The sequence below is a fragment of the Emys orbicularis genome, chromosome 1 (genome assembly GCF_028017835.1).
Source record: "Emys orbicularis isolate rEmyOrb1 chromosome 1, rEmyOrb1.hap1, whole genome shotgun sequence".
Classification (NCBI taxonomy): Eukaryota; Metazoa; Chordata; order Testudines; family Emydidae; genus Emys; species Emys orbicularis.
The window spans coordinates 313,007,780-313,032,642 of NC_088683.1; the positions used below are offsets into that span (position 1 = coordinate 313,007,780).

A 24,863-nucleotide genomic window follows, 5' to 3' on the forward strand; every position below is an offset into this window, starting at 1 on the left:
TCGGTCGCTCATAGTTAGAAACTTGTCCCAAGGAAAGCAAGTTTGTGGCAGCCTCATAAATGGTTTGCAGCTCTCAAACTCCTGTCAAAAATATCTTTTCACTGGGGGATGGGATTGAAATGTCATAGACATGCGGAGTGCAGAGAAACTAGTGTTCTGTACCTTGTGTCTCTTACAAGGAAGGTCATAAGATCACTGATGATACAACTATTGAGGAGCCAGTCTAGGTTTGAAAGGCTGCCTGTGATATTTCCTTTTTGGGGCAGGTGTATATGTTCCTAAGGTGCAGCATGTGGCCCTGGAGTCCTTTAAAGCATGTATGGACTGATCTGTCTCTTCACTGAAAAAATAGGTCTCAGAGGGTAAATCTTCCACAATGATTTGGACCTCACTGGGAAATCCTGAAGTGTGCAACCATAACTCTCAATGCATCAATCTAGATGACATGTCTGCTGCATCAATCACTGACAGAAGTGTGGTTCTGGTCACCTGTTTAAACACTTCTATAAGAGCCTGGAAGTGATCTCTGTCCTGCTGTAGTAGCTGGTCTACAAAATCTGTGCATTTGAGATAGCTGTACTTAGCCAACAGCACTTGATGGTTCACTTTACAAAACTGAAGGCTAGTAGATGTGAAAACCTTCCTTCCCTACAGGTCTAGATGTTTAGCCTCCTTGTTAGGAGTGGGTTTAAAATGTTGCTGTCTAGATCTCTCCTTGACCTTCATGGCCCTCATGACCAGAGCATTTGGTGCAGAGTGGGTAAAAAGAAATTCAGCTCCCTTAGCTGGAAGAAAATAATACCTCTATGCCCTCTTGGGAGTAGTAGGGTATGTGGTTGATGTCTGCCACGCTGCTCTAGCACGTTCCAGAATAGCTTTAACAACTGGAGCTGGTGGTTTGTAAGATATCCTGGAGTTTGTATTGAGGGTCCTGGGCCTCCTCTAGGGAGATCTGGAGTTCTTCTGCCACCCTTTGCTGTGAATCTGTTTATGATTGTTCTGAGGGGACAGAGATGCCGGGATGACTGCTTCACTGGGCGATGAAGAAGGCAATTGTTGTTACAGATGGAACTGTTTGATATTCCTCCTCTTCCATGGGGTCTCAGGAGGAGTCTCTGACTGTTCCCTTAGATGGGAATGGTGAGGTGATTTCCTGGCAGAATGCATGGGCTCTCTATATCTGACACACAGGTCCCAGGTTCCCCAGTATGGCCAGCACGTTGGTTCAGGAGGCAGTTGTGGGGGTCTCAAAGGCATGGGGTATCAACGGTCCTGAGGCAAATGTCGAGGCAGAGGTTGGAACCAGAAGGCTCTGGGTCCCCTGTCTCGACTAACGTTTCTTGGAGGAGATGATGGCTCTTCTAGAGGTTTGAATTTTGCTGAGGAAGAGAAAAAAAGGGTCTGGATCCAACAGCAGAATCGACAATTTTGGCGGAAGAAAAGCAGCGCTAACTGATAGAAGAGGAGATAGGCTTCTATCAAAAGTACATCCCCTGGTGGAGTCAGGAGAGAAGGTCCCAATGATGGGGGAAACAGACTCAGAAAGAGCAAAGATATCCTCCAGTGTAGTACAAATCTGATCTCTCTGGAGTACGAGGAGTCCAATCCATTTATGCTGTCAAGGTTGGAGGAGGGAGGCTCCGTGTGGCCGGTGTGCGATAAAGTGATGGTTCCTTAAGTGGTAGAAGCTGATCATGCTGGAACCAATGGATCCTGTCTTTTTGCTTGGATGGTACCAGTGGAGAGGGTGTGATTGGTACGGAGTCCAATATTGATAAAGCCATGTATTTATGAGCTTTAGAGTCATGGCCCTGGGACTCAGAATGTACAAAGTCTTTAGGGTTTGAACAAGCAGATTTGCTTGATTTAGGCAAAGTTGCATTGGACGTCTTCGAAGCAGAATTAGAGGGTGCTCTTATGCTTGTCCAAGTGTTGTGTCTCCTGACAAGATGCTGAAGGGGGGAAATCTGTGGGTATGGATTGCCCTGCATCAGTCAGACCTTCTGGCAGGAAGTGCGCCCTGTGTCAATTCAGGCGGACGTTCAGGGGTGTCCGACGCCAGCTTTGTGGCCTTCTCCATGAGGTCTTTTCTAGGTCAGAATTCCCTCATGTCATGCCTATGGCTAGGGAAAGAGTGGCAGGTAATACACCTAGCTGCGACGTGTGCCTCCCCAAGACACTATAGACAGAGCTGGTCATTGTTGCTGACGAAGACAGAATGGGGGTAGGACACAGAGTTTGAAGTCCCAAGTTCTTCCCAATAATCACAAGGGAGTATGAGGATAGAGAAGGTCCCCAAGTTGGGAAATCTAACCACAAAACTGCTAAAAACTATAGAACTATTTAAAACTTACTATCAGGAACTATATACAAAAGGCACCAAGGCTAACTTTGAAAAATTTACAGATTGAAGGAATCAAAGGAAAGCCCCAGACACTGGAGGTCCTGACCAGGCCATGCGTCAGCAAGAAAGAACCTGATAGGCAGTCGGTTAAGACATACCATGCATATGTTATGTGAGATTGGTCAAAGCACTTTTATTTAACAGACCCATTCTTGTCAGTAAAATATTAGTCTGTGTCCAAACATGTCAAGCAATCCATATTTTCAACTTAGTTTTAAAAACCCAGATTAGATCAGATTATCTAATTAAACAAACTGTGTGTAGTTCAATACAGTCACAAAATCATCCGAACTCTATTGTCCCAAGTAAGTAAGTTTTTATTTAAAAAAAAAAAGGGGGGGGGGGAGGAGGGGAAGGTAATTTGGTTGAAGGGAGACACCAAGTTTTAAAATATCTGTAAGGGAGCTGCACTACTAGAAAGTGTGGGAACCCCGGGCCTAGAGCGGTAATTCACAAAACTGTCTTAAACCCAGATTTAGGTGAATGAAGAAAGGCAGACAGATCCAGGGGTATGCCCATTGTGGAGCACCGGAGACAGGGAGTTCATTTGCAGGAGCTCTTCTCCCACTAAACAGTTCCGTAATACCCAAGTGCACAATGTTGGGGGGGGGGGGGGTATTTTATTTTATTTTAACAGCTGCAAGAGATTAATTTTTCTTTAGAATAGGCTGGCCTTCCATACAGCTCAGAAGGCTGTGTATGTCTTACTGGACTGGGCACAATGAGACAATGAATATACACAAACTAAATAAAAACTAAATTTAAGAATAAAATACTCCCACACACACTAATCTTCAATTTTCTATACTCAGTTGAAGCACTTCATGTTCTGTGCAAGCCAAATGCATAGAACACCTTTAAGTTTGTAAACTTTAATAAATCAGATGTAGGGCACAAAGACTAACAGTGAAGATCCTCTTATAAAGCAGGAAATAGCCCAAAATTACATCAGTTCAAATGTAATATTTTCAATCAACGTTGAATGTTATATTATACTACATTACAAATACAAATTGGCACGGGTACATCCTTTTATTCGTAATTAAATAGAGCACAAAGAAAACTAATGTATTGCCAGTGAAGACTTTTTACAATTTGAGGTAAAGTTTCTACTATTTGTGGTAGATTAGAAGCACTGCTACACTAAACAGGAGATATGGGCCAACTCTGCCACTTCTGCACTGAAAGAACACTGTTACCACGAGCTTCACCTTTTCCCAATTTAGGAGATATTTACATAGAGGTCCTCCCCCATCCCCTCACAAGCAATAGTGTCTTTTGGATGGTTAAATATGATAGTTTACAAGATAAAGAGATGAACCTGCATCAGTTCTAGGATCTTCGTTTGCATTCTAAATTGTGTCCTAAGGGAAAATTCTCAGTTTGAACTCTGTTGAAACTCCAGATACATTTAAGTAAGATGTTTTTATGTTCATAGCAATGTGCTCAGATGTTAGCAATAAAAGTCTTACAGGCAGTTTGTTTCTTAAAGAAGCAGATGTCTCTTATGCAATTATTCCACAATGAACATAGTATGTTAATTGCCATTCAGTATCTTATTCACAGCAGTTGAAACATCTGTGTCTGCTGCATTTCCTTTCAGACTTTAGCCTGAATTTCCTTTACAGTGCTTATATTTGAACCAGGTAGCCCAGGATTTAAAACCCATGAACAGGAAGCAGTTAAATGACTTCTCCCTCACTTCCACCTCACTTCAAGTACTTACCAATGTTGGAGAATTTTGATCTGGCCAAAAGGATTCTGGAACAGGCCAGTGGCCTATGGGAACTCCAGTTTTAGGGTTTGGTCTGACATAGATAAGTTTGTGACAGCTGTGCCAAGGGTGGGGTCCAAAAGACCTAGCTATATCCATCTGTCCATCTATACAAAAAACAAAATTACCTCCATAACTCTATATTTAATTATATAGTATTTCAAATTATTTAAACACTTTATATGGAGTGTGCAAGGATTTTTATACACCTTAAGAGGGATATCCTTAAAAGTATATTAGAAACCACAACAATAGTACATACCAGTGTCCAAGTAATTTTTAGCATTTCCAGCAGGAATGCTAACTAATTTAGAGTTGAGTAACACTGTTGAATGCTTACTGAATGAGAGTCTGAAAAAAAACAGTTCTTCTATTATGTGATGTACTTTCAGAACTCAATTGAAGTTTCCTTTCCTTATCACAAATACTAGATGAATCAAATATTTTCCTGGTGCATGAAGATTTAACACACATTAATCTAATATGAATGACAGCAATGAACTTTTAATATACAACATTTCAGGGTTAGAAAAAAGCTAGTATTTTCCATGAACATGTTCTAGAAGTAGGCAAGTTATTCATATTTAGAACAAAAAGGAGTAAAGCTACAGAAATTTAATCCACTCAAGAATGTGGCCATATTACTACATTAGAAAGGAACAATGGTGTCTAACACTGTAGTGCTTCTTCCAAATTAAACTATGTACACTTCTGGCAATTGTTAAATTTGAATACCAAGTGCAAATCTGATTGGTTAGAAAAGTATGTAGAATTTTTCTAATACCTTCAGTTGGTGAAGGATCTGGTCCAGATTTTTCAAAGTTTATTACTACTCCACTTTGCACTTTTTGAACCAGTGACTCAAGACACTGATTCAGCATTCTTGGAGAACACACACAATACGAGCGACCTAGGATGAAAGAAAAAGTCTCAAGAACAAGTCTACTACTTTATATTTCTCCCTTCAGCTTTGAAATTTTTTCAGACTAATCCATTTAAATAGAAGTCTAGCTATAATGCATTTAATTTAAGACATCTATCATCCTTTCCCAATGTAACAAGTATTCTAAAACTGACAATATACTGCATGTTTATTACATTCTCAAAATTGTATTGGCCATGCAAGCAGGTATTTTTGTTTATAAAGCAGTGGCCATTCAGATAACACCATATATCAACATCTACCACATTATGGTATTTGAGGCGCTGCAGTTATGTACCATTCTGAAGTACCCTGTATAAGGAAATAGAGTAGCACCTCAGATACTATGTTAGTGGATTATTGTTAGCAAATATTTTATTGGTAACTACTGTATAACCAACCACATAGTAATTAGAAAAATCAAAAAAGTATCAGCAAACTATACAATTACTTAAACAAGTTTTGTGTGTATAGAATAGATGTCTTCATAGATTGTTTGTCAATATAAGTAAGGATTGTGTTTGTCAATGTAAGGAAATGATCCAAATGACAAATAATGCCCTGCTGTGCTCTTTGTATCAATGTCTCAACGCCAAAAAAAGAGTACTTCTATTACATCCTGATGGGGAACCTGAGGTATTGCCCTAATACCATTAAATATTGCACTGAATCCTTTTAAAAGGTATAGCCAACTAGTATGATTTTATGTTCTGTTAAAATGCTCAAGATAGCAATGGAAAGAGACTTATAAGGTCATGCAGTCCACATCAATGCAGGATTGTCTCCTACACTAGATTTTAAGTCTGTTTTCCCACGGTGGCATCCTAAGTTCCCTGTAAGCTGCGCAGCCATGCAGCAGGCTATCAAGGGCCGTGCAGGTGGGGAGAGGTGCCCCTACCCTGGCCCAGCCGGAGCTGCCAAGAGAGGAGCCCCTCCCCGGGTCCGCCAGAGCTGCCAGGGAGAGGAGCCCCTCCCCCGGCCTGGGCCGGGCCAGGCCAGGCCCGGCCCAGCCCAGCCAAGCCAGAACTGCTGCTGCCAGGGAGAGGCCCCTCTCACCCAGCCCCAGGCTGCTGCAGCGAGAGAGGGCTGGGAGAGTCCTCTCTCCCCACCGCAGCCCTGGGGCAGCCTGCACCCCAAACTCCTCATCCCCGGCCCCACCACAGAGCCTTCGTCCCTACCCGGAGCCCTCACCCCCTGCACCCAACCCTTTGCCCCAGCCCTGAGCCCCCTCATCCCCTGCCCAATCCCAGAGCCCACTCCCCCAACCAGAGCCCCCATCCCCCCACTCCCCAAACCTCTGACCTAGCCCTGAGCCCCCTCCCATACTCCAATCCTCTCATCCCTGGCCCCACCTCAGAACCATCACCCCACCCCAACCCTCTGCCCCAGCCCTGAGCACCCTCCCACACTCTGAACCCCTCGGCCCCACCCCCACCACACATCACCTCCATATTGGTGCAGATAACAAAATTCATTCCACACATGGACGTAAAAAACACTGGTGAGTCCATAACTTCCCTTGGTAGACACTGCACAGCCTAATACATCTGTAAATGTTTTTCCTTCCATAATTTCATTTTATTACTCCTAGTTATACCTCTGTGTATCACTATGTATTCTCTCTTCTACTTTGGAGATTATGCCTAGCAAGTATTTTTAGACTTATGTCCCCTCTTAGTCAGCCCTTAGTCAAGCTGCTGACATTTAGCTCTTTTAATTCTTACTCATCAAGAAACTAGAAGGGCTAACTTATGATTTTTGCTGATCTAGTTATGGAGAAATATATAAACAAGTTACAAAGAAAACATGTCACTTCATTGAAGCAGCAAGACAGTCTATTAAATGATTTCATTAATGAAGTTCTGCATGCATCTTGGTAACAACTAAGAAACATACTTTGTTTTAACTTTATTTCCTTTAACATTTTAAGAAGTTCCTTGTTAACTTAAGGTCTCCATTGCATTCTTGGAATGTGAGCTCCCCCTTGTGGCACACTTCAACACCTTTTAAATGAATCAAAAAGCCTGTTTAATCCAGTGGTTGAGGCATCTGCTTTACATTCTGAAAAGTTGGGGATCACATCTGCTTGAAGTTTCTTTTACACCTTTAAATTCTTTCCTTTTCTCCCTCTTCTCCCACCCCAATTACTATCAAATGGATTTTTTTTTAAATACTTGGTGTGTGTTCATGGCACTCTATAGACAAGACAACTTCTGGACTGTACCAGAGAAGTTTACAATCTAAACGAGCTGATAATCATGAGCGATTACAAGAGAACACGAGACACAGTGGAGGAAAAGGGAAAGTGCAGACATTTGTCCAAAAATATTCTTAATTTAAGAAATATTTATAAGTGCTCAAAAGAAAACACATTCCATGGCCTTCAAATGCTGGCATGTCCCGTGCCAGCAAACTGAACACTATCTCACTATCGAGCAGGTTTCATGATTCTTAAGACTTCTGGCTGAGTGCCTAAAACACAAAGTATATTTTCCCCCTTCTGGTCAAAATTGCTGAAGAAAGCAAATGCACATCCTTTCAAGACTATTAAGATGAATTTATTTGTAATTTTAGTACTTATGTGTCTTAAGAGAGCTGTAATATGTAGCTCCGTTGTGCCCAGGGTTTTAAAAAGATTAAACAAAGGAGTCAGAAATTTTCAAATACTATCTAATACAACTGAGCTATATGCTAAAATCACTTTTCTGAAAGATCTACTTTGTCAAGTGAAGCTAAGGCACTCACCTCCTGTGACTTCACACATAGGTGTGATTGCTGAGTCATCAACGGGCACACCTGCTATCTGCTCTGATTCTGGAGTTGTGATGCCAGGCAAACGCAGAACTAAAGCAAATAGTCTCTGATCCCAGCGAAAAGGTTCCTTAGTCAATTCACTTCCAGGTAAAGGAGAATTGAGAGGTAAATGGAGCTGAAAAGAAAAATATTTAAATTTTCTTCACAAACCAGTGAATTCAGAATCAAGTAGCTACATGACTGCAATTTATTGTACAAGTCAACCAAATGGATATGTAACCCAGAGAAGCTTACAATATAACAAAGATCAGATATTTTATATATAAATAAATATGGGAGATCCATAATCCAGTCAGCACTGTACATAAACTCATTTCACAGCAATATGAAGTTCTGAAGTTGTACGTTTACTTTTAAGTCCTTTAAACTTGTTTTATTAAGAATTCCTGCAAGCAGAACTGCATTACTGCAATGTTCTTTCCACAGCAATATTAAGATCTCATTTGCCTAAAGCACACTAAATTGAAGTTTGTTTTTGGTAAGCACTGAAAGGATCCAGGCTCGTTTCAGAAAGTCTGTTTCTCTGCATTCATCTTCAAGATAAAATGCACCAATGAATGAAACTATCAACTAAGTGGAAGACCAGAATATTGGTGGGTATGATGATCCTGCAAAAGAAACATTTCAGTGCCATCGTTATCAAAATCTAGCACTAATGATAAATTAAATCTCTGTTACAAGCCTTCCAGCTTCCACAGCAGCTTAACTGAAGAGTAGTTCCTGCTTATCTTTATCCTTTGACAACTTCTGGGGTTCGTTTGGTGATTACACCATAAGAACTAAAAGTCAAAGACTTAACTTGATAAGAGTTCCAATTTTTATGACAATATCACCTTTAATGTAGCACACAACGAGCAATTTAAAGAAGTGATTGAAGCACTTCACCTTGGATATACTACAGACAGATTTTAACTTTTAGGTCCACCACGACATGGTGCAAGAAGAGAGAAAAAATAAGAAGATTAAAATTAATATTAATGTAAGATGACATCTCATGTTCACCCAAGGACATCAATGTCTAACAAGCATCCATACAGGGAAAAATGCCTTCCTACTGCATGCTGTTGACTCATAGCATCTGAAGAGAACTATGAAGAACTTTTAAGCTGCTAACAATGCCATCCAAGAATACACAGTACAACACGTCTTCCCCATTTTATTTTCATTGTCTGAACAAAGGACAAAGAAGAAGTTACTCACCTTGTGCAGGTAACAATGGTTCTTCAAGATGTTTCCCCCCATGGGTGCTCCACTGTAGGTATGCTTGCGTCCCTGTGCTGATGATGGGAGAACTTTTGCAGCAGTGTCCTTTGGGCCCGCACATGTGCTGTCTTTTCTCGTGCTGTGCCATGAGGCTAACCAGCGCATGCAGACTAACTCTCCCCAGTTCCTTCTCTACCGCAGAGTCAAAACAAGAACTTTGAATTAGAGGAAAGGAGGATGGGTTGTGGAGCACCCATAGGAACACAGGTCTCGAAGAATCATCATTACTGCACAAGGTGAGTCATTTCTTCTTCCAGTAGTGTCCCTATGGCTGTTCCCAAGCAGTATCCCTTCTGGAGGTCAGGACTTCAGAGTTGAGTCTGTTACAGATGACAACACCATGGAGCAGAAGACGGCTCAAAGGCAGAGTCCCCAGCGATGGCACAGTGTTCTGCGAAAGTGTGGACTGATGCTCATGTTGCCGCTCTCCAGATCTCGGAGATAATGACATCCTTGAAGGCAACAGATGAGGAGATTGACCTTGTTGAGTGTGTACGAATGGCATCTGGAGGGGTCATATGGCGGACTTGGTAACAGTCTGATACAGTTCGAGACCCACTTGGAAAGTCTTTGGGCTGATATTGCTGAGCCCTTGGAACTTTCCACTGTGCAGAGAAAGAGCCTAGGGGAGTTCCTGAAGGCCTTTGTCCTGTCCAGGTAGAAGGCCAGGGCTCTCCTGACATCCAGGTACACGATATAGCCTCCCTGTTGTCTTGGTGAGGCTTGGAGTAGAAGATTGGAAGGTGAATCAACTGATGTGAAAGTAGGAGGTTACCTTAGGGATGAATTTTGGATGCAGTCTGAGCATAACTTTAACCGGAAGAATACCATGTAGGGAGTATGCGCCATCTGAGCTACTATCTCTCCTATTCTCCTGGTCAAGATAATCACTACCAGGAAGGCCACTACCAGGATAGGTACCTTAGTGAACAGGTGTCCATAGTTTCGAAGGGGAGCCTAGTCAGTCCCTAAAGAACAAGATTCAGGTCCCATGTGGTGGCAGGAAGACGAAGTTGAGGGAATATGTTTACTATGCCCCCGAGGAACCTTTTTGTAGTTAGGTGTGACAGCACTGAGTACTCCTCTACAGGTTGGTGAAAGGCTTTAATAGCCGCTAGGTGGACCCTGAGAGAGCTTAGAGATAGTCTGTACCATTTTAGGGTTAAAAGCATAGTCTAGGATATGTAGAAGAATTGCAGATGCTGGGAAGATTTGTTGGGACGTGCACCAAATCTGAAACCTGGACCATTTCTGCAGGTAAGTGCATCATGTCTCTTGAACAGAAGCTTTCTAGGTGCTGGAACCAAACAGGAGCCATGCTTTGAGGCAGAGGATTCCCAGGTTGGGATGTAGGGTATGTCCTTTGCTCTGTGAGAGGAGGTGCGGAATAGCCGTGAGAGAGATCAGCAGACATGTTGCAAGCTGAGAGAGGTAAGGGTACCACATCTGTCTCAGCCAAATAGGAGCACTCAGAATGACATGAGCGCCATCCCTTTTTATTTTCAGCAGGACCTTTGACAGTGAGGGAAATGGAGAGAAGGTGTAGAAAAGGTCCCTGTCCCAGGGGAGGAGGAGAGCATCACCTAAGGAGTGTTATCCCATCCCCGGTCTGGAGCAGTAGCATGGACACTTCTTGTTCAGCTGAATGGCGAACAGATCTGTAGACAGTGTCCCCCATTGTCTGAATAGGTCATGAAGTACCTCTATATGGTGCATCTCCCACTCATGGTCGTGTGGGAATTTGCAACTGATACTGTCCGCTACTGAGTTTTGTGTACCTGGAGGTATTCTGCAGACAGTGTAATGTCGTGGGAGATTTCCAAATCTATACTCTCATAGCTTCTGTGCAAAGGAAGGGCGATCTGGCTCCCCTCTGCCAATTGATGTAGTACGTACAAGCAACGTTGTCTGTCAGGATCTGTGTGTGTGATCAGTAGAAGGAAATGGGTACAGGCATTCTGACCACTCTCAGCTTCAGGAGATTGATGTGGAAGGATATCTTCATGGGCGACCATTTGCCTTGTGGCCTGAGGCCATTTAGGTGCACGCCCCAACCTATGAGTGATGTCTTGGTGGCAAGGAGCAATGCCAGTGATGTTTTCAAGAAGGGGATCCCTTTGCAAACATTGGCTGGGTCCTTCCACCAGTTTAAGGAGTTTTTGATCCTGGTGGGTAGTGACAACCTGTCCTTGTTCGGTCTGTAAACAGAGCCAAACCATATTTGGAGGCATTGCATGTGAAGCCTGGCATGAGGTATCATCGCCGTGCCCCTGCCATATGTCTGAAGAGTTGGAGGCAAAGCCTGACCAGTATTTGTGGACTGCTTTGAATGGTGTCTATGAGTAAGACTAAGGATAGGAACTTGTGTTGAGGTAAGAGGGCTTTGGCCTCTAACATGTCAAGGTCAGCCCCTATGAATTCCAGATATTGCACTGGAGTGAGGGTTGACATCTTGGGTGTTGATCTGGTCTATAAACAAATGTATCGTAGTGTCGGTGACTTGGTGAGCTTCCCAGAGAGATCGGGCTCTGAGGAGACAATCATCCAGGTATGGATAAATCATTATCCCTTGAGTGCATAAATGAGTGGCCACCACTGAGAGAACCTTGGAAAATACTCTCAGGGCTAATGATAGACCAAAGGGAAGCAGTCTGTATTGGTAGTGGTCGTGTCCCAGAGTGAATCTGAGAAATTGTCTGTGAGCTGGTAGATCGAGATGTGAAAATAGATGTCCTAGCGGTTGAGGGCTGAAAACCAGTCTCTCTGTTCCAATGCTGGAATGATCGTCAATAAGGTGACCATCTTGAATTTTTGAGCCTTGACAAACTTGTTGAGAGCTCTGAAGTCTAGTATGGGTCTCCAACCTCCCTTTCTTTTGGGTATTAGGAAATAACGAGAGTAGAACCCCTTCCCTCATAGATGTTGAGGTACTAGTTCTATGGCTCCCAGCTGGAGGAAGCGACCTATCTTGTGTCATAGTAAACTCTCGTGAGAAGGGTCCCTGAAGAGGGATGAGGAAGAAGGTTGTGAGGGGGTCAGGAGGTAAAACTGAATGGAGTACCCAGTTCAGACAGTCTCATTGGTCTGATGTTATGCATTTCCAGGCACTGCGGAACACTGCCAATCAGCGGCCAAATGGGTGTGGAACAATGATCAGCTGTGTCAGTTGGGAGGAGTGGTCTAATGGTGCCTTGACCTGCCCATCAAAAGTGGTTTTTAGCTGTAGAGAGCTGGTATGAAGATTGTGGGCCAGATGTTTTCTGTTTAGGGAATTTCCCTTTCTTTATTTGCAGCTTATAGTGGAGCTGAGGTTGGTATTGAGACATGCATGGTCTATGCTTGGATTGGGGACTAAATAGTCTCTTTTGTCCCAGTGTATAGATACCCAGTGACAGGAGGGTAGCCTTGGAATCCTTCAGGATATAAAGGGAGGCGGCAGTTTTCTCAGCAAAGAGCTTCGTGCCCTCAAAACAGAAGGTCCTCAACCGTGGACTGCACCTCTTTTGGGAATCCCGACAAATGAAGCCAGGACACTCGTTGCATCACCTCAGTTGTAGAGATAGACCTAGCTGCCATGTCAAGGGCAGATTGCAGCAATGTCTTTGCCACTAATTGGCCCTCCTGGATAATGGCCCTGAATGAGCCATGATGTGCTTCTGGCATTTTTTCAATAAAGTCATTCAGCTTAGAGTAGTTTATGTAATCATACTTTGCCGTGAGGGACTGGTAGTTGGTGATACGAAATTGTAGAGTGGCTGAGGAGTATGCTTTTCTACTGAACAGATCAAAGCATTTCCAATCCATGTTGTAAGGAGAAGCCCTTGACTGGTGGTGTTGGCCGAGAGAGTTGACAGCATCCACAACGATGGAGTTGGGTGGTAATGGGAGAATAGGAAATCAGATTCCTTAGCAGGGACATATTTTTTTGTCCGCTCACTTACAGGTCGGGGCCACTGATGATGAGGTTTGCCACATGGTCTTTGCCAGGCCTAAAATGGCCTCATTAAATCAGGATGGCAATCTTTGAGGAGGCAGAATAGAGGATATCAAGGAGTTGATGGTGGGTATCCTTGATTTTCTCCAGTGGAATCTGGAGAGTGTCTGCCATCCTCTTTGCCAGTTGCTGAAAGAGATGAAAATCGTCCGCCAAAGATGGTGGAGAAGGCATGACCGCTTCATCTGGAGAGGAGGATATGATCCTCAGAGTCACTTCCTCGTTACTGGCTTCCTGTTCGTCTAAGTTGTAAGGTGGTTCTGAACTCCTGGATCATGTGGCAAAGGGAGTGTGCCACAAGCGTTCTCGGGCGAGGCTTGGAGCTCGAGAGGTATGTTGGCAGTATGCCGCCAAGGGTCCCAATATGGCCATTGGGGTGGCGGTGGAGCCCAGGGGTGGCCATACCAGAACGGGGTGGTGGGGCCATCTGTGGGTATATCCTTGAGCTCTGTTGATAGTGAGCCCCATATGGAGCTTGGGAGGAGTACTGCGACACTACTGCCTCAGGCTCGCTGTCTGAACCTTCACTAGAAAGCAGAGAGACATGGCATGGCAGCGGGGATATTTCCTGTGCTTGTAGAGGCTTGGTGCAGAGGTCTCGGTACCGAGAAGAGGGAATTCCGGTGCATCCAGAGGTCTCTTGAACGGCGGAGTTCTGTCTGTATCGATCATCCCGGCATCAGTGGCAGTGTCGGGGGGATGGGAATCTTGTTCACACTGGTTACTTTCTACACAGCAGGGGGGTTTGTTCCTGCAACCTCAATAAGGATTCTTTAAAATACAGCCAGCTCTCCTGGACTCCTTTCCCCCTCATGTTATTCTCCAAGGGAATCCTGCCCATCAGTTCCCTGAGGGAGTCAAAGTCTGCTTTTCTGAAGTCCAGGGTCCGTATTCTGCTGCTCTCCTTTCTTCCTTGTGTCAGGATCCTGAACTCTACCATCTCATGTTCACTGCCTCCCAGGTTCCCATCCACTTTTGCTTCTCCTACTAATTCTTCCTGGTTTGTGAGCAGCAGGTCTAGAAGAGCTCTGCCCCTAGTTGGTTCCTCCAGCACTTGCCCCAGGAAATTGTCCCCTACACTTTTCAAAAACTTCCTGGATTGTCTGTGCACCGCTGTATTGCTGTCCCAGCAGATATCAGGGTGATTGAAGTCTCCCATGAGAACCAGGGCCTGCGATCTAGTAACTTCTGCTAGTTGCCAGAAGAAAGCCTCATCCACCTCATCCCCCTGGTCTGTTGGTCTATAGCAGACTCCCATCATGACATCACCCTTGTTACTCACACTTCTAAACTTAATCCAGAGACTTTCCGGTTATGAGGAGAGGCTGAGGGAACTGGGATTGTTTGGTCTCCAGAAGAGAAGAATGAGGGGGGATTTAATAGCTGCTTTCAACTACCTGAAAGGGGGTTCCAAAGAGGATGGATCTAGACTGTTCTCAGTGGGAGCAGATGACAGAACAAGGAGTAATGGTCTCAAGTTGCAGTGGGGGAGGTTTAGGTTGGATATTAGGGAAAACTTTTTCACTAGGAGGGTGGTGAAGCACTGGAATGGGTTACCTAGGGAGGTGGTGGAATCTACTTCCTTAGAGGTTTTTAAGGTCAGGCTTGACAAAGCCCTGGCTGGGATGATTTAGTTGGGAATTGGTCCTGCTTTGAGCAGGGGTTTGGACTAGATGACCTCCAGAGGTCCCTTCCAACCCTAATATTCTATGATTCTGTGATCAAGCCACCGCTGGTGTTACAGATGCAGGCTCACATACCAGGATCATCTTTTTAGAGGAGTGCTTACTCCTGTCCTTTGGTGCCAATGACTCGGTGCCCATGCCCATTGGGTCCATGTGCCTGTCAGCAGTACTGGTTACTGTTGGTCTCTGTGAGCCATGGGTGCCAGTCTGAGATGGTCTCAGGGCTGAAGATACAGAACAAGATAGTGATTGCTTGTGGCTATCTTCGGACTCATGAAGGGGGCTTCCTGCTCTCTTAGAAGATTTGTGAGAGGGGTCTGCAGCCTGCTTCGACCAACAGCCCTGAGAACGTAGAAGGCTGTAGGGAAGACATGTCTACCAGGTGACTGGGGTTGGAGAGCTGCAGCCATGAAAACAGTCTTCTGGCAGAACTCTCTATTTTTGTGGGATCCTGGCCAGAGCTGTTGGCAAAGACCACACTTCTCTTGTATGTGGCCTCCCCCGAGGCAGTGAATGCATGGAGAGTGTTTATCTGCGATCTGGATTGCCTCTTTACAAGTAAGGCACTTCTTGAAGTCTGGCAAACAGAGCATAGGCTGTTGGTGGAAAGGGCACCTGACAGGGGAGAAAAGGTGGGAAGAAAAATAAAGTCTATTTTTAAGAAAGAGAGAGAGAAAGAGAAAAACTACAACTAGAATTATAACTAGGAGACTACGATGGATAAGTAGATTAAGATAAGTCTTAATGGACTGCTAATGGCTCCATCTCTAGCCAGGGTGGTTGAAAAGGAACTGAGGAAGGCTAGCCCACATGCGCTGGATAGTCTCGTGGCGTAGCACGAGGAGAGACAGCGCATGTGTGGGCCCAACGGACACTGTTACCGAAGTTCTCCGATCAGCAGCGCAGGGATGCAAGCACACTTACAGTGGAGCACCCATAAGGACTCTACTTTGAAGAACAACTTTCCAGGTGCAATCATTCTGAATATCCAATGTATTGGCACTCAGAACACTATTTACTACTCATTGAAATGGCAGTAGTGATTAACAGTGCTAAAGTTAAATAACTCCTAAAGTTATTCTGCAACCAGTAAGCCGAATGGCTAGTTAACTGAAAGGGGAGAGACTGATGCCCCAGCTTCTCAATGACACACTGTGGACCTCACAACAAGGTTATGTCTCTATTTGCGTTGAGTACCTCAAGAATGTTGTAATTTACAAAGAGCACGAAGACTTATGAAGACAAAGCAAGGAATTTTAAAGACACTAAACATAAAATTAATTGAAGGTGGTTTCAGAGGGAACTGACAGATTACATGCTGACAATATTACTGTCAATACCAGTGAAAATCTGGCTTAATCTAATTAACAAAGAACTGGAACCACACAAGAACAAAATCAAAAAATGATTCAGACATGTATCATGTTTCCATTACTTAACCAACATGCCCGATGACACGTACAAAGGTTATTGGTTAAGACCAGAACAGAAACTGAAATATGGTTGGTAGTCAGAAGCTTCTTCCTGCTCTTCTAGCTTTTAAAATTGAAAAATTCTACCCCAAAACTACGTATGCAAAGGAGGTTCTGATTGTGCAGGGGTGGCCAATCTGTGGCTCCGGAGCCACACGCGGCTCTTTAGAAGTTAATATGCGGCTCCCTGTATAGGCACCGACTCGGGGGCTGGAGCTACAGGCGCCAACTTTCCAATGTACTGGGGGGGTGCTCACTGCTCAACCCCTGGCTCTGCCACAGGCCCTGCCCCCACTCCACCCCTTCCCGCACCCTCCCCGAGTCTGCTATGCCATCGCTCTAAAGGTAGATATGACAGAGTGTAGGGCATAACTGATTAGTGGACTGAGAGCTCAGCTGTTTGTTTCTTGTGTTTTACTTGCAGAACTACAAGCATTTCCTGTAAGAACAATTTCAGCCACACTGCTGCTTATTGACTTAGAGTATCTTTGTCCAATAGCCCATTGGAATTAGAAACTTTTTTTAAAAAAAACACACATGGGCTCTGAAAGTATGGAATGGATACATAACCCTCAGTTTCACAATTTATACGGGAGAGAATAAGTAAATTCTCTCAATAGTCAAATTGATATTTGCCCTGTAAGTCTCCTTTTGCTGCTGCAAGTGGCTAGAGTAGATGATACGTGAACATTTTCCCAAACAGAACCCGTCACTTGAAATCAGTCAGAGGGCACCAAAGCCATGCATCCAGGTTATCGCTGTATATTTGGTATCTTCTACTGTATTCTTGTAATGAGAATAATAGACACCGATGCCCATTGGCAAATCATATTGAAAGGCAGGTAAGACAAAAAGTAGCCACATTTGCACTGCATGATCCAGAATCTTCTGGATTGGTATGGCCAGATTTGTTTAACCATAAGAAGCACTACAGTGCCATCCCTTGAGACTTCCATTATTAGACCAAGAACAGGATGGGAAAAATTATAGTGAGTGCACTGAGAGATTTCACAGTTGAGTGGTCTGGTAGCAGAAAAGAAGTTACTTATATCACCACTCTGAGTACAATCCTAAGGGAAGGACCTCATCCAGCTGAGTTTCTCCCAATAACTCCTGAAATATCAAAGCAGAACAATAGTATTCGGATAACAGTAGCAAACGTTGCAGGAGCAGCTTGTAATATGAGAAAACACCTTCCCTTCATCAATGGACAAGAAGTGGTAGCCCATCTGCATATATAACACAGTTCGTGTTCCAGCATGAAACCTGATTGGGAAAGGTCCGAGATCTCAGCAATGTACAGGAGTAGTTGAAAACCACTTTCAAGAACTATTTGGTTAGTTTGCTCAGGAAAGAAAGGTTGGATACTAGGTGGTAATTTGCTAGATCCAAAAGGTACACAGGTGGCTTTCCTGATTATTGGCTGTGGTTGCCCGTCCAGAGTCAGGCCTTAAAAGGTCGTGGCTCCTCAACAGCAGCTAGGCTGGGGTACTGCCCTCACTCAGAGGATGGTAGGAAAACAGAAATATGCAGACTGTTTAAAGTTAGTCTAGTAGTGATATTCAGACAAACTAATCACATCTGCATTGAAATAGACAGTTCAATTATAGAATGAACTGCCTACAGGATAGTGTCACTGTAGCCTTTGAAGAATTCTAAAAACATCTGGACTAACAGACTTGAGATTATTCCTGACTTCCCATAAGGACCCTGAAGTCAACTTCATAATCAGATGCATCAGGATGATCTCCAATGCAGGAATCAAAAATATCAATGTTTCTCTGGGAGGAAAGTTATGTGAGCACACTTGGAGTAGTACTAGACTATCTCATTATTCAAAAAGCACGGGGGGGGGAGGGGGGGGGGAGACAGACTAGTCCAAGACCAAAAAAGAAAACCCCAAACATCAAATACGCTAAAGCAGAAATTATCAAAATGAATTATAGACTACTTGCTAGTGGTCCACGGACAGGTGGCTTGGCACATTATGCAACCTTGTCCTTTCTCCTACCCTGCTCCTTATCAATTTAAGTGCATTAAAAGAAAGCTAAAAATATATTTCACACTTTCTTAATATCACTTTTCCATGAAAGCACTTTCTCTAATTGCCACAGGAATGTAATACCAGGAAAACAGGAGAAAGTCTGCACAATTACAATTCAGAAGGGAGGTGGTCTGTAAGATAATCTCTATATTAAAATGTGATGCACCATACAAAAATGTTTGAGAACCTGTTGCAAGGAAAAAAAAAAAAAAAATCAAGAAAAAAAACCCACCAGCACTGAAAGGGGCTCAGATATTAGCCTTTGCTTTTGAAAAGAGGGACCAGCTAACAATGTTTTTCTGTTTCAAGGCCTGTACGCATACGAAACCAGACCAGAACCATTGTATCAGTAAAGAACTCCTCACCATTCATCTAAGAAGAGGATCTGACAATAAAAGCAGTTGGGAATGGTTGCAACTTCATAAGCAGGGAAGCTCATGCCATCTGGTGATGAAACAGCTTATTGCCTCAGAGTTTTAGCTATGGTGACCCGTAAAGTTTATTGTGAGCATGGACCCAGTATTTTAATCTTAAATATTCTAAGGTATAGGTGTGGATTTAATTTGAAATTAACTCCTCTTTAGCCCACCTTTTTGTTTTAGATTGCTATGGGACATTCCAGAGTCCAGACAATAATTCTAAACAGACAGCTATAAAATCCAGAAGTAATCTTTTCTTCTTCTTCTGCACTTCACGTGTCCCAACCTGCTCTCTGGTTCATGGTTCCCGCCCTTGGAAGATCACTACGTTAAATCAATCAGGTCTATACAAATTATGTATGTTTACACATTTTCAAGATGTATATTCTTCAGTACAATAAAATTTATTCTGGTAAGCCCTTTAAAAAGTTATGTATACTCATTTGATAAGTGTGTCGAATTAATATCCCAATTACCTTCAACAGAACTGTGTTGCATGTCTCTGCCAGTGTTTTAAATCAGACTGTGAAACTGGCAAACTGAGTATTTTAGAAACTCTTCAAATCTGTTTAAAGATACTCCTTAAATATGCTCAAGTTTTTAGTGCTGAAAAGGCTTTCAAACCATTTCTAGCACAGTATGATTACATAAGAATGTCTCAAACTCAAGGAAACACTGTTTAAGTTTGTCTCATATGTACATTTGAACACGTTTAAATAACTGGTAATCCTAACATATCAGCCTTCTATCAAAAAGTCTGGTACAGTAGATAAACAGAGATTAGACCTTACCTCATCCTGTATCCCACTCGTGGTAGTTAATTTACTCCCATCAGTAACTGTTATAATTATTGCTGGCTCCAGAAAAAAAGGGTTTCTTCCCTAAAAGAAAGTGTAATTACATTAGAAATGCTACATTCAAATGTAAAAGGTTCTTGCTTAAACCCAGTGGTGCACCAATGGCCCAATCCACCACCCACTGAAGTCAAGGGAAATATTCCCACTGACTTCAGAGAGTGCTGGATTGGGGTCGTAGGTAGATGGTTTGGTTCCATGGCAATACTCTAGGCTATGAATAGGTTCCTCAACCTTTTTATACCTGCAATCCTAGAACAAATATATATGCTACATATACCTAAAATAGGCATTTACATTTATTGACTATACATTTCATAATGTCATATGTTAAAGTAACAAAAAATTGTTAGTCTTTTTGAGAATTTCATTAATTGCACATATGCAAATACTAAATGTTCAATAAATCCAACAGTGTAGCTGTTAACAAGTGGAACATTATCTTCATAACCAGAAGATCTTGTAACTCCCTCCTCTACTACCAATCAAAAATTAAGATTTTCAGAATACTATACAATCACAAGAAAACATCTTCACAACCTAAAGGTTGAGAACTAATATTCTAGAAACAGAATTTAGAACTGGGTGGTCCTAGTTATTTGGGTCACATTCCAACCAGTGTGATTTTCTCTCTCTTACGCATGCACACCCACGCACCTGTTTCATTAACTATTCAAGTCTTCATAAACACCGACAAGCTTTCTACATAAGCGCCATTTAAGATAGTGTCCAAAATTACAGAAAACATTTTGTGACCTTGTCTGTCAAAGTGGCTTGAAGGCCTCGGGATCCTGTTCAACTCATAATTAAGCCTTGACAATCAGACCACCTATGTTGCCACTGGCACTTCCCATTTCCACCACGAGACTGCCAGGAACCTTCCAGAGGAGGATCTAGCCAGTGTGTTCCATCCATGCATGCATCAATTCAGAGTGGGTTACTGTAATTCACTGTATCTGGGGGTGAAAATGGAATCCTGTGACAGCACCAGGAGCATCTCTCTCTGTTCTTTCTTCTGTCCAATGGTTTCCAGTCTGCTTCTGTTGACAGGTTTGAGAAATCTTTGGCTATGTCTACACTTAAAATGTAGCATTTTAAGTGAAAGCACTTACTGCAGCAACTGGAGAAGTTCTCTGATCGCTATACGTAATTTACCTCCCTGAGAGGCAGTAGCTAAGTTGACAAAAAATTCTTCTGGATTTTTCACACCCTTGAGAGACGAAGCTATGTTGAGAAAACTTTTCAATGCAGTTCTGACCTTTAAAAGCCATAACTGGGTCAGGATTCAGCTATATCAGACTACTTCTCCATCCATAATCCACCAAAACAGCTGTGCTCCTTTGGACAAAATAGTTTACAAAACTCAGGTCAAAGCGTTAGAGAAAGCACTCTTAGTCTAGGGATTTAGCTGTGCAGTGACATTCCAGGTATTAGACATTTCCATGACCTGACCATTCAGAGCATGCTGCAAGACCCTCCTCTTTGATAAATCTTTCCCACCATAACCAATATATAAAAAACCTCTGTTTTAGGATAGAAATGCAAAAGATTCCATGACACTGCTCTGGACCTCATCATTCAGACTTAGTTTTGTATTTTTACACAAAAATTTAAGAGCTACAGGTTAATCCTCAAGATATTTTTCCTAAATGTTTAACAGAGACTTACAAAATTTAATATTTTATTGCTACAGAGAACTTAAAACCTCAAGCACTGAAATTAAACAGTGAAGATCAATTTCTTCTGAGGGAGAAACTACATTATAAACCAATTTAACATTCATAAACTGTTTTAAGTAGATGTCTAAAGTACACATTCTTTTTATTCAGTTTGCCAAGATCATCCAGTCTTATTTTTAAGTTCTAAGCAACAGTTGTGGTATGCTATCCTGTCAACTAGTAGTTTATTACAACTGTGAAGCAAAAACTGAAAGCTAATTATGTTGCAGTTCATTTAATTTAAAACAGATTTCATTATTACAGGAGGAGCTCTGAATCACTAGTAAAAAGCATTTGTACTACAGCTGATGAAGGAACAATGTCAATTTATACAGCAAAGGGACAAAAATATCTTGACCTAATCAGTATCATAAAAGACATTAACAAGAAAGGGGTCAGTCTTTTTCATGACTATTTGTCCACCATGTTCCACATCTAAACTCTTCCAGATCAGCAATCCTGCGTGAATCATCATTCAAAGTATTAAAAGAAACAAAGAAAGTAGTGTAAGAGGAACAACCCAATTTTTCAAAACTTCCTATTTGGATGCTTTTATGTATCTCTAACGGACGAAGTATTTTCTCCCAGTCTTATACAAGCGTTGGTGCCCCTATACTCTAGTAAAATCCAGGCTTACTTGCAATTACTTTGGGCCTAAGCCTGAAGACATTCAGGCAAACTTCCCACTGATTTTTTTTTTTTTTTTTAAACTGATCGAGGAACCTTTCTTGCCTTTTAATTTCACAAACATTTTAGCTATAAGACAGCTGACTACGGAGGTACTTATTCAAGAACTGACGTTGTTATTACAGCTATTTACCTAAAAGAACAAAAATCTATTGTTCACTAGCAGAATATGTAAGAACAAATTATGCTTAAGGTTGCTGATCTTACACACCATTATAGAGATGACTAGAACAGTCACAACTGCCAAATCAGAATTCTACCTCCTTGTAATGGTGTTGGCACCCGCCTCTCACGAGCGCCCCCTTTCTCTGGCCGATGGTTCTCTCGGCTGGTCTTCAGCGACTCACCCTCCAGCTGAGCCATATACACTGTCCCCCCTTCCAAGGTATACAGTCCCGAGTTCTTATCATGGCCCTGGTATGGGGCCATAGCTCTTAGGCTTCTTCCCAGAGGCACTGCCTTCTTCAGACACCCAGCTGTGGCCCATCTCGGTACCCTCAGCTGGTGTCCTTTTTAGCAGCCCTCCCTGGGCTCATTCTGCAATCAGACCAGCAGAAACCATCTCGGTACTCGTCTGGTCTGGCCAAGTTCTGTGCTTAGTCTGCTCATAATGATCTTTTGATGGTCCTGCTGCTCTTCTATCCAGCCAGGCACTTGGTCTTTGGCAGCCTTCCCTGGACTCGGTTTGTCTGGTGAGCTCTGTGCAGTGAGCTGTCCTTGGTCCAGCTGTTCGTCTAGCCAGCCAGGCACCCAGTCCTCCCACATTGAGCTCCACACAGCAACTGATGGCTCTGCTCTGCTGCTTGCCTTTTATCTGGCCCTTCTGGCCCCTTATTGGTCGCGCCGGCAACCCCTCTGATTGGCTGCTCCTCTGCAGCCACTCTAGGCTGCCTGGAGGACTTTTCAGTGCTCTACTCTGGGACAAGGTGATGCAGGGCTGTGAGGCCTGCAGCAGGTGGCCTCCAGACCTAGTCCACCCAGCCACACTTCTGCAAGGGTTGATGACATTGAACTGGTCTACACTGATGCTCTATAATTTAGATGCTGGATATATTTCTTGGAAGTCAAAGACTGTAGATTAATGCAACAGCTGCACTTCAGTTGTCTAGGAGACCACAGAACGAGGCTAAAGATGAGCTGAGTTCAGGACCCCATGTACCTCATGCAACAGTTTGTAACATCATGAACACCTACAACACTCTGCCTTAAGGAATGATATCATTTACAATGGGTAAATATTGGGAAAAGATTTCTGCTCAAAATGTTTTTTTATTAAAATTTCTCTATTTTCTGACCAATTATAGATGTCATCAACTCTTGAAGGAAACAGGGCAATCCTGATTTACCAGACATGACTTTTCAGTTCATCTGTAAGAAGGTATGCAGGACAAGCAACTTTAAATCAAGTACTGTAAAAAAATATTTAACATAAGTTATCAGAAGTTGCGGGGGACTAAAAAGTTGCTTTTTCACGTAAATGGAAGGCTATACCAAGCTATTTATTCCACGGATGTCTCGGTAGAATTTTATTTACTTCTCTAGAAGTCTTTGTTTCCAATTTCAAAACAATCATTCAAATCCATTTTGTCACTGGCCTTTGTCCAATTGAGTATTAAAGTCCTACACAAAAATATACTTATCCCAAAAATACCAAATCCTTTAATAGACTTAAGATGATATTAAGATAAACTGTTATGACCATTGAAGGTGACTATGTATATCATATCTGTAGAGCTTTAAACATTAATTTGTTATATTTAATGCTGTACATAAGGCTGGCGAGAAGCAATGAACAGCAAATTCCAACTCAGCCTGCAGTAAACTGAGAAATTTACTTCATCATCATCTAAATAGGCTTGCTCACAGACAAGTTCCTTAAAGAAGGTGCATTATTGATGATTCTAGTTGATGAATTCAGAGTGGCAACTCACTCCTGTAGAGACTTCAATTGATTGTGTCAAATAGACAACTAATTAGCTCAGCTGGCATTTTTCAATAGCTTCCAATACTCAGTAGCTAATTCTTATCTTGCCGCAACTTCTTTGGAATAATTTTCTTCCTACTCTAGAGTCTTCTAGTAGGGGTGGAAAGAATACCCAAGATCGAGGAAGAAGCATCTGATGGCAGACTGACTCATTCTATTCCTTTAGCAGATATTATCCGGGAAGTGGAGAAGAAGTCTAAATTTCTCCCCTTCACTCACAACCTGCACCATCAAGCGCAGATGTGTACTGAAGTGAAAAGAAAAGGTAGTTGCTCCATTAGCTCAGCATCGCAAGTTTTAAAGAAAATTCTATTTGAAGTTGGCATAAATAACAGGGAAAACTTGAAATCTGTTAGACTAATATGAAATATACTGGGAAATGATGGCCTCAAACTCTTAGAATGAAAGTACCAGTAAAACAGTAACAAGTTAGTATCTTAATTACTGTTAACACGATATCCCAATACATCACACAAAATTATTTTTGAATAGTTAAAATGGCATTTTTTTTGGCCCACATCATGAGGCAATTAAATCATGATGTTAGTTACCACTTTACCAAATTGGGGTATGTAGTCCACTGATCCCAAGGTTCCTTGACCAAGCAGGGACTGGGAACTCTTTGCAGAGCTCTTAAATAACTCCCTCTAGCCATCCCAAGAAGCCACATCTAGCACACTTTGGTCAACATGACACCTTTTGAAAGGAACCCTGGATCACCTCTGAAAGACTACAATAAGAATAAAGTTACTGATAGAATGTCATGATTTTACAGTGTAACAAACCATTTCACCATTATGTGCAAATAAGTTTAGAGATCAATGAAAGC

At 42.6% G+C, this 24,863-nt stretch overlaps 1 protein-coding gene across 1 annotated transcript in view; it reads right to left on the reverse strand.

Annotated features, from left to right (window-relative positions):
- Positions 1 to 24,863, reverse strand: part of INTS6 (integrator complex subunit 6) — an 83,415-nt gene that overhangs the window by 40,668 nt on the left and 17,884 nt on the right. The window contains exons 4-7 of the mRNA XM_065407322.1: positions 19,583 to 19,672; positions 7,846 to 8,029; positions 4,963 to 5,088; positions 4,131 to 4,285 (exon numbers count right to left, since the gene is read on the reverse strand). Of these exons, the coding sequence (XP_065263394.1) occupies positions 4,131 to 4,285; positions 4,963 to 5,088; positions 7,846 to 8,029; positions 19,583 to 19,672 (555 nt within the window). The remainder of the gene's footprint in view (positions 1 to 4,130; positions 4,286 to 4,962; positions 5,089 to 7,845; positions 8,030 to 19,582; positions 19,673 to 24,863) is intronic.